The sequence below is a fragment of the Ailuropoda melanoleuca genome, chromosome 12 (genome assembly GCF_002007445.2).
Source record: "Ailuropoda melanoleuca isolate Jingjing chromosome 12, ASM200744v2, whole genome shotgun sequence".
NCBI lineage: Eukaryota > Metazoa > Chordata > Mammalia > Carnivora > Ursidae > Ailuropoda > Ailuropoda melanoleuca.
The window spans coordinates 16,771,616-16,782,282 of record NC_048229.1 but is presented as its reverse complement, the minus strand read 5'-3'; the positions used below and the strand labels follow the sequence as shown (position 1 = coordinate 16,782,282).

The 10,667-nt window shown below is 43.8% G+C and overlaps 1 protein-coding gene across 2 annotated transcripts in view; it reads left to right on the top strand.

Moving 5' to 3' along the window:
• Nucleotides 1–608: 608 nt before the first annotated feature.
• Nucleotides 609–10,667, top strand: part of SART3 (spliceosome associated factor 3, U4/U6 recycling protein) — a 34,742-nt gene continuing 24,683 nt past the window's right edge. The window contains exons 1-2 of one of the 2 annotated variants that reach the window (XM_034672364.1): nt 609–1,090; nt 9,987–10,113. In XM_034672364.1, the coding sequence (XP_034528255.1) occupies nt 776–1,090; nt 9,987–10,113 (442 nt within the window). In that variant the 5' untranslated portion in view covers nt 609–775. The remainder of the gene's footprint in view (nt 1,091–9,986; nt 10,114–10,667) is intronic. The other variant, XM_002921225.4, reaches the window with a different exon arrangement.

The following is a 10,667-nucleotide window of genomic DNA, read 5'->3' as shown; positions in this document are numbered from 1 at the left end:
ATATTTTCCGACCTCAAAAATGGGAGTTTAATTGAGGAAACGAACACGCCATACCCTGATTTTTTAAGAGTATGTATATGTCTGCATCTATTTCTCTTTTCATAAAGCAGCAAACTGACATATTTATATGACAATGCCTGGAAATGAAGAGTTTCTAAATAAACGCTTAGTAATGAAACTTATTAATATTGGTTTGCAGAATGTGGTCTTATAAAAGCAGAAAACTCAAGTGTATTTCACTTTTACTTAGGCACCAGGTATTACATAAAGGGGAGGAATCTCTTTGGGAAATAGGTTTTTCTCGGCAAGGATCCTCGTGAATCCTTCCCCGGGCACTTGGAGTTTTCTCTGCATTTGAGGCTCAGTTGCTGGGGAGACTGAACCACGCGCCAGGTCGGGCTAGGCGGTAAGGAAGGCATTTATTCCAAAACTCCTTTTGACCTTCTCAAGATGGCGCCAAACCCGTCACTTCAATCATCACTCCATGACTTCCTGTACGGCCTCCACTTCCCGTGCAAAGACCCAACATCTGTCCGAAGTTGCGACGGAACACATGCCGTGCCGGGGAGTTCTTATTCTGAGAGAGCTTTTACACCTATGTAAAAGCAATAGGAAGTTTCATGCATTCCGGGATTTTCCCGTCATTCGAGCTTCACAGTTTCCCTTTCCGTAGCAAGGGGAGTGGGGTTTTGATCAGGCGCACGCCGCGGGCAGCTTCTACTTCAGCGGGTCTTCGGCTGCTGCGAGAAGACCCGGGAGTCACTGGAAGCGCAAGATGGCGACGGCGGCCGCAACCTCGGCTTCGGAAGCGGAGGCTGAGCCCAAGGCCGGGCCTACGGCAGAGGGCGAGGAGGATGACGTTAAGACTGCTAGGACGAGGAGGAAGGTGTTATCGCGGGCCGTGGCCGCTGCGACGTACAAGGCCGTGGGGCCGGGGTGGGACCAGCCGGAGGAAGGTGTGAGTGAGAGCGATGGGGACGAGGAGTACGCCATGGCTTCCTCCGCGGAGAGCTCCCCCGGGGAATACGAATGGGAGTATGACGAAGAGGAAGAGAAGAATCAGCTGGAAATCGAGCGGCTGGAGGAGCAGGTGCGTCCGGGGTTGGGCGGCGGGCTCTTTCCCTCAGGTTCCCAGGTCCCGGCCTTCTCCCGGGTCTCCGGCCGTAATAAAGCCGCCAAGGCCGCAAAACCGCTATTAATACCTCAGCTCTCGTCTTTTGAGCGTTTACTGCTTGCCTGGTGCTTTGCAAGTGTTATCCCATTGAACGCTCGCAGCGAGCTAGTGAAGGAAGTAGTGTATTCCCCGTTTTATGGGAGGAAATTGGGGCTCCTCGTGGAGGGAATTCTTTAGCTGAGGATTACACTTCTGCAAGTGGCCAGCCAGGCCTTGAACTTTGAAACGACTCCAGAGCTCCCGCTCTTAACCACACCGTTAAACTGTGGTCAACAATAGCAATAAAATTGTACTTGTAAGAGAGTGTTTTTGGTTTTTTTTCCGTTTTTTTCTTCTTTTCAGTAGCAGTGCCCGCAATGATGAACTACGGTGAGATAGTCAAAGCAGTGACCGTGACGATGATGATAGAAATGGGACGGTAGAAATTTCAGCGTCTGGAGGCTAAGACCCCAGTTGTAGCTAGTCCGTGCTTGTGTGAGCTTCGGCAAATTTCTTAACCTCTCAGAGCCTCCGTTTTCTCACCTGTAAATTGGAAGCCACAATTTCTGCGTCATGTAGTTGTTGTAACGTTAATTAATAGCCCAGTGCCTCGCACCTCGTGGTACCGTGATCTCTCATTTGTAACTCCTGTGTAATCCAGGGTCTCAGCAGGAAATAGGTGGTACATTCAGATTAGGATAATTTGAGAGAAGGTCAATAAAGGGCCTACTGTGTTTATTAAAGTGTGATCAGAAAGATCAGGAGTGGAGGTGCAGTACCTCAGGGCTCGTGACAGCAGGACCTTGTGTCCACCTTTAGGCCTGAAGAGATGAGGGGAGAAAACCGACCAGTTTTCTGAATAGTTGTGTGGAGAGGGCACCTGAGAGCAGGGGATGCAGCCCCACCCCATCTTCCCATCAGGGATTGGGGTTGGGGAAGAATACTGTGACTTCTCTTCCTCTCTCCAAACATCTGCTGGTGCCTTTTGCTGGGCAAACCCTGCTGGAAGCAAGAGAGCTAGAGACCCAATGGATGTGGTCCACACAGGAGGGCACAGGACAGGGAGGAGAGCGGGAAGTAGAATTGGAGGGCAGGGCACCTGGGTGGCTCAGTCGGTCAAGGGTCTGCTTTCTGCTCAGGTCATGATCCCTGGGTGCTTGGATTGAGCCCCGAGTTGGGCTCCCCGCTCAGCGGGGAGCCTTCCTCTTCCTCTGCCCCTCCCCTCTACTCCTGTGTGCACATGCGCGTGCACGCTCTTTCTATTTTGCAAAAATAAATAAAATCTTTAAATAAAAAAGGATTGGAAGGGCACACAGAAATTGAGTATTAGCAATGAGGAAACAGGCTCAGAACAGATGATGAAATGATTGCTCAGAGTCACTCACAAGGGGAATTGAATTTATCAGCGTTGTCTGTGGACCAAAAGGCACACTGATATGAAATCACTTAGTGGTGTGAAGTTGTTAACCTACATTACTCAGCCTTGCTGGGTGTGAGATTCCTTATAATGTCCTCTTTGGCAGTGATATTTTCGTTGTGAAATAGTGATGATATCCATCAGTATTGCTTGTTTTCATCCATCATCACATTCGAATGTCAAAGGAGCCTAGTTGGAATAGGCAGGTGGTTCCCTATTCTGCCTTTTAGAAATAAGTACGCCGGTGTTCACTCCATCTTTTATTCATTCAGAAAATGCCGTGTAATATAGGGTGCCAGGCTATGTCCCTGTCCCGATGGAAATCTGTGCTTCTGACTTCTAGCCTTCCTTGGGCTTTTCCACGAGCCATTTTATTAGCCCACTGTTCTGTGAGGCAGGGGAAAACAGGATTACCTGTTTGAGCGGTAGGGCAGACTTGGAAGCAGAAAGATTAAGTTCTTGGTGAGGGTAACCAGCTAGTGAGAGAGCAGATGGGTCAGCGCAGAGGTCTCCTGGCTATTGGTGTCCTGCCCTACTTCAGGTCGCAGAAGGTGGGATGGAATTCAGACCATGACCACACCGTGATGTGAACTGAAGAGCCTCTGGCTTTATCAAGCTCTTTGTCATGGGGTCTAGAGACTGATTTTTCTGATTTTTCCAAATCTCTCTCCCGCCTCATCCTGATCCCATAGCCTCTAGCTCCTGCAGTAACTTGTGGAGTGTAATGATGGGTAACTTCTAGACAGGCCTGTGAAAAACTCCACCTTGTCATATTTACACATTCCAGTCCTCTGAGCGTATTTTATGGAAGCTTGAAGTTAGTTGTGGTATCTGTCCATGTCCCAAAGCAAAGATTTCCCATTAACTGTGTTTGTATCCTGAAACTAAGTTACTCCAGCTCTCTGAGCCTACGGTGTCCTAGGTGGTGGAAACACGGGTTGTAACGATGCCTCCCTCACAGGGCTGTTGTGGAGCTTAAGTGACCGGTTGCTTACAAAGCCCCTGGCAACTTTGACACATAGTCGGTGCTGTGCCACGGCCTGCTCTGTTCTTTCCCCACCCTCCCATGATTGCAATGGTTGTGTCTTTTGGACCAGGCCTCTTGCTGTTTCTCCACCACTGCTCCGGGTCCAGGTCGTGCTGTTTGGGAGTCAGGAAATCAACACATCATTTTATGCATGGGCTAAGCCACCTCTTTCTGTAAATCATCCTTTGTTGTTAATGATGTTCAGAGACCAGAATAGACCAGTATACGTGCTCACTTGTCGGTGCTAAGTGAACTCTGTGGAAGGTCTCTTAAGTGCATCTCAGCATGCATGTAGCACACGTACTTCCGGAACACCTCTTCTTGTATAGTGTTTTTATTACTTGGGCCTAGAAATCAGAAATGTGGACCAAAAGCCATCCTGGGAGGCAGTTTCTTTACTTCATTGACTTTTATACCTTTTTTTCCCCGACCTACACATGGCGTTCATATAAGGGGCGCTTGTATAGACATTAGTCACACTAACAGGACTGTCCTCCCTTTCATGCTCCAAAACCACATTCAGACCCAGGTGAGTTGAGAGCAGCGGGTGACAGGGAGAGCCTTTGCCTCTTGTTTAACGAGGAAAGTACATTTTGGGCAAACCTCACTTCTCTCCTGAGTGTTCCTTTGGTGCTCACTTGACAGTCGGTTTTGAAACATCAGTGTGTCCTGACAGCCCACTTGAGAAGCAGAGATTTACTCCAGCTCCTTCCCCGTACAAATGAGGAAACTGAGAACCAGGGGAGATTAGAACACTTGTGTCCTGACCTAGTCCTGTCCTTTTTCAGCCCATCGTGTAATCATGGGATGGACTCAGCTTGTTAAATTTTATATACCAAGAGCAGGAGAACATTGCTGAAAGTCTTAAGATTTTTTAAAAAAATTATAGGTCAGACTCTTACTGTTTCTGAGTCTTTGTTGTCTTTTTGCATGTAATTCGATATATACAAAGCAGTTCACATCTGTAAATTGTGAAGTGTGGTGATCAAATAAATGCTACTTACCCCACCACTTGGTCTGAGTTTGATCAGTACTGTTGCTTGAACTTAATCGGCTTTTCCCCTATTCCATGGCCCTGCCTGCCCTCCTTAAACCCAGGTAACTACTTCCTTGAACTGGTGTGCTTCCTTCTCTTATAAAACATGTATAGTTTTATCACCTACATACGCATCCCTAAGTAATGCCCACTTTTGCTAATTTTTGAGCTTTTGGAAAGTGTATCATGCTACGTGTAATCTTTTGGGCCTGCTTTCCACTCAGCAGTGTGTTTCAGGGATTCATCCGTGTTGCTTGTAGCTGCAATTTGTTCATTTTGCCTACTGTGTATTTAGTACGCCATTGGGTGGGTGTCCCACCATCTATCAGTTCTGGCATTTGGATTGCTCACAGTTTGTTTTTCTTTTATTTAATTTTTTATGGTCCTGTTACCAACAAGCTACAAGGAACATTGTTACTGTTGAATTGTGCTATTATTCAACATGTGTAAGGATTTCTATGAGTAAGTGTTTTTCAGACTGGGGTCATGGTCCTGGGTCATGAATTTTATTAGACGCAACCAGTGCCACTCTTTTTTTTTTTTTTTTTAAAGATTTTGTATTTTTATTTATTTATTCGACAGAGATAGAGACAGCCAGTGAGAGAGGGAACACAAGCAGGGGGAGTGGGAGAGGAAGAAGCAGGCTCATAGCAGAGGAGCCTGATGTGGGGCTCGATCCCGCAACGCCCGGGATCACGCCCTGAGCCGAAGGCAGATGCTTAACCGCTGTGCCACCCAGGCGCCCCAACCAGTGCCACTTTTGTCATATGTTTTCTGTCTGCGTGGATCTGTTTCTGGGCATTCTCTGTTGATCTGTTGGTCAGTTTGTCAATCCTGTGTCAATTCCACGGATTAACTTATTGTTACTGAGACTTGCTACCTGGTGAGACAGGTCCTCCTCGTATTTTAACGCAGTAGCTAGTGTCTAGATTATTGAGTACATTGTCAGAGTGTTAGTTGAATGAAGGAGAGGGAAGTACTTAGTGCTGAAACGTTGTGGCAGGTGTTGGAAGAGGTGACACTAGTGTTTGTGTGTAGACTTACGGGAACCCTATACCCCAACTCATACGAAAGCTTTTTGAAAAAATGAAACTTTTCATTTTGAGATAGTTGTAGATTTCCCTGCAGTTGTAAGAAATTCTACAGAGATCCTGTGTACTGGTTTCTCCCAACGGTAACTTTTGTAAAACTACAGTATAATACCACCGCCCAGATGTTGACATTGGTACAGTCAACACACGGTTCTGTCACCATAAGGGTCGTTCCTGTTGTTTTTTTACAGCTACAGTTCCTGACCTCTGGCAACACTAATCTGTTCTCCATTTCTATAATGTAGTAAGTTCAAGAATGTTATGTAAATGGAACCATATAGTATGTAATCTTTCTGGATTAGCTTTTCTTATTCAGCATAATTCCCTTTAGATTCATCTCACTTGTGGGTCGCCTGGGTGGCTTAGTTGGTTAAGCATCTGCCTATGGCTCAGGTCATGATCCTGGGATCTTGGGATCCAGCCCCACGTCGGGTGCTCTGCTCAGCAGAGAACCTGCTTCTCCTTATCCCCCTGCTTGTGCTCCCTCCCTCCCTCTCTCTCACTCTCACTCTCTGCCAAATAAGTAAATAAAATCTTAAAAAAGATTCGTCTGAGTACATGTTGTTCATTTCCTCTTTGTGGCTGAATAGTATTCCACAGTGGGTGCCCCACGCTTACCTGAACCATTCACCATCAGAGGACTTCTGGGTTGTTTCCAGTTTTGGCTACTAGGAATAAAGCTGTTAACGAACATTCACATACAGATTTTGTGGGAGCATAAGTTTTATTTCTCTGCAAAAATACCCAAGGGTGCACTTGCTGGGTGATGTGGTAATCGTGTGTTGAACTTTATAAGAAACAGCCCCGCTGTTTTCCAGAGCTGCCATACCCATTTTACATTCCTATCAGCAATGTATGAGTGAGCTGGTTGGGTTTTTTCCCTCCATCTTCCCCAACATTTGGTGTTGTCACTATTTTTTATTTTAGTCATTCTGTTAGGTGTGTAATGATACCTCATTGTGGTTTTAATTTGCGTTTCCCTGAGGGTTAATGATGTTGACTACTATTCATGTGCCTTATTTGCTGTCTGTGTGCCCTCTTTGCATATACCTGTTGGTTCGTGTCTTTGACCCATTTTTTAATTGGATTCTTTGTTTTTTACTGTTGAGTTTGGAGTTGTATCTTTTAGATACCAGTCCTTTGCTGGGTATGTGGTTTGTCTGTAATTTTTGTTTGCATCCCCAGTAGATAGTTCATAGACCAAAAAGTTTAAATTTTGATAAGGCCCTAACTGGTGTAGAGTTTTGTTGTTGTTGTTGTTGTTTTGTTTTGTTTTTTTAAAGATTTTATTTATTTATTTGACAGAGAGAGAGAGGGAACACAAGCAGGGGTAGTGGGAGAGGAAGAAGCAGGCTCCCAGCAGAGGAGCCTGATATGGGGCTCAATCCCAGCACCCCAGGATCACGCCCTGAGCCGAAGGCAGATGCTTAACGACTGAGCCACCCAGGCGCCCCTGGTCTAGAGTTTTTATCATGAATGGGTGTTAGGTTTTGTCAAATGCATTTTCTGTATCGATTGGCATCATTTTTGTTTAGCCTATTGATCTAGTGGATTACAGTGATTGATTTTCAGAGACTGAGCTATGAACTAGCCTTATGTTCCTAGGACAAATTCCACTTAGGGTGTATGATTCTTTTTATACGTTGAATTTAGTTCTGTAAGTTTTCCTCTCCCTACTGTGTTAGCTGTATCCTTATTTTGGCTTGCTGTATTTTCATTTACTTCTACATATTTTTAAGTTTTCCTCAAGACTTTCTCTTTGACCCATGGATTATTTAGAAGTATATCACTTAATTTCCAAATGTTTAAAGATTTCCCTACTATTACTGATTTCTAATTTAATTCTGTTGTGATCAGAAAACATACTCTGTGTGATTTCACTTTTTAAAAAATTTATCAGAGTTTGTCTTACAGCCCATGATTTGGTCTCAGTAAATCTTCCATGGGCTCTTGAGAAGAAAAAAGATGTATTCTGTTATTATCAGATGGAATGCTCTATATATGTTAATTAGATCTTGTTGGTTGATGATGCTGAATTTCTTCTGTATCCTTGTGATAATTCGTCTGGTAGTCCTTTTAGTGGAGTGGAGGATATTGAAGTCCCCATTGTAAGCATGTATGTGTCCCTTTGTTTTAGCTGGAACAGTCTTGCTTAATCTATTTCGAGGGTCTGTTGTTTGTTGCATACACATTTAGGATTGCTTTGTCTTCCTGGTGGGTTGATCCTTTGATCATTTTGTAATGCCCCTTTTTATCCTTGGTAGTTATATTTTCTCTGAAGTCTGCTTTATGTGATATTAATATAGCCACTTCTTTTTTTGGACTAATGTTTATGTGGTATATGTTTTTTTATCCATTTATTTTCAGCCTTGCTGTGTCCTTGAATTTGAAGTGAGTTTCTTGTAATCAGCATATGGTTGGGTTTTGTTTTTATCCACTCTGCCATTCCCTCCCTTTTAATTAGTATATATATTTTTTAAATATTTATGTTATAGAGAGAGTGCAAGAGGGGAGGGGCAGAGGGAGAGGGAGAGAAACCGACTCCCCCCCCTTAGCACAGAGCCCCATGTAGGGCTCAATCCCATGACCCCAAGATCATGACCTGAGTCGAAATTAAAAGTCAGTTGCTTAACCGACTGAGCCACCCATGCGCCCCCTAATTGGTATATTGAGACCATAAACATCTAAAAGATTTATTTATTTATCAGAGGGAAAGAGAGAGAGAGCGAGGGTGCGTACAAGCAGGGTTAGTGGCAGGCAGAGGGAGAAGCAGACTCCACACTGAGCAAGGAGCCCAAGGTGGAACTCGATCCCAAGACCCTAGCTAGGATCATGACCTGAGCCATAGGCAGATGCTTAACTGACTGAGCCACCCAGGTGTCCCAAGAGCATAAACATTAAAGATAATTATTGCAATGTTAGGTCTAAAGCCTGACATTTTATTTTGTTTGTTTCCTCTGTTTCTTGTTCTTCTGTTTCTCTTTTGTTGCCTTCCAATGAGTTACTTGAACATTTTTAGGATTCTATCTTTATTTATTTATAGTGATTTTTAGTGTATGCTTTGTGTAGTTTCTTAGTGGTTGCCTTGGGAATAGTGTATTTGACTTACATGGTGTCTTGTGTTCCACCGCTGAGTGAAGCGAGGGAATCATCCTTTCGTTTAGATCACTTTAGCATCCCCACTTTTAAATATCATTGTTTTGAGTATCAGGTGGTCTCAGAATTTTTGTGTCGGCTATCCCATACAGCTTAGAAGACTCATGAGAAGGGTCATCCAAGATACCTGTCTGTATTTCATGCTCTTTCAGTTCTTCCTGCCTTCCTGATGCCACAAGATTTCTTTTATCATTTCCTTCCTCTTCCTTTCTCTACCTTTTAGAAAAGTCCACTAGTGACAGATTCTTTTAGTTTCCTGTTGTCTCAGATGTCTGATAGCTTTTTAAGCAGTTATTTTGTTTTTTTAGTTTGAAAAGTTTCAAATATAAAAATAAATATGTATCTTTCACTCAGCTTCAACAGGTGCTGCCATTCTTGTTCCTCCCAGTAGGGGTTTTTGCTTTTGTTGTTTTTGTTTGTTTAGTAAAAGAGGAGAGCTTTCACCTTCATAGCTGGCAGGTGCTAAAAGCACGTTATTAATCACGTTTTAAAGTCCTCACAAGGGGGCGCCTGGGTGGCACAGCGGTTAAGCGTCTGCCTTCAGCTCAGGGCGTGGTCCCGGCGTTATGGGATTGAGCCCCATGTCAGGCTCTTCCGCTATGAGCCTGCTTCTTCCTCTCCCACTCCCCCTGCTTGTGTTCTCTCTCTCGCTGGCTGTCTCTATCTCTATCGAATAAATAAATAAAATCTTTAAAAAAAAAAAAAAAGTCCTCACAAGAACCTTATGGACCAGAGACCGTAGTGGTATCCCCATTTTACAGATGAGGAAATGGAGGCTTAGCAAAGTTAATGACTTGCCTAAGGTCATGCTTTGTGTTGATTTGTTTCATCAGAATGGTTCCTGTATTTCAGAGAACAACCCAACTGCATTCTGTTAGGGACTGGAACAGAGTGGAGGCTCTGTGTGTTTATTAGAGAAAGCCTTGTTCATTGATTTTTCTTCCTCTTCCCCCGGGGTAAATGTTGCATTGCTGTCTTAGTGGCTCTCCCAGATAACACATCTGTTTTGTTTGTAGCAGAGACATGCGTTGTCACCAGTGGTGAAAAATGCTAAGTTATTTTGATGGTGGCATTTTAAATTTCACCTTGTGTTCTTTTCCTCTTAGCTATCTATCAACGTCTATGACTACAACTGCCATGTGGACCTGATTCGGCTGCTCCGGCTGGAAGGGGAGCTTACCAAAGTGCGGGTGGCTCGCCAGAAGATGAGTGAGATCTTTCCTTTGACTGAAGGTAACGTGTCAGCAGTCAGGCTGCTTTTATAAACACAGAGAACTAAAGGGTATACATTCTGTTTTCACTGGAACTGGGACGTGTTCCTTACAGAAATTTGGAATGTATAAATACAGTGGAAAGAAGAAAATCCATCATCCAGTGTCAGTGAATTCTAGTTTTTCATCTTCTAGTTTTTTGCAAAACAGTCGTGATGGTGTAATACTGACTCATATTTTGGATCCTGATTTTTTTTTTACCCTACATCATGATTAAACTTTTCTCGTGTCTAAATTCCCATTCCAGTGTTTATGTATTTAATCCATTTTCTCAGTACCAGATAATTGTATTGTAATTAAACTTTTATGAACAATTTTTAATGTAAATGTTTCATACCTTGTTTGTTACACAGTAGTTGGGCATTTAGATTATTTATACTTATTTGAAACATAATTACGCTGTGCATCTTGTAGACCAGTCTTCGTGAATGTTTGTAATTGATCTTTTAGGGAGGAGTGGAGAACACTGGTCCCAGATCCAGCTCTAGCCCCCCTCCCTCCCCAAAAGCATAACTT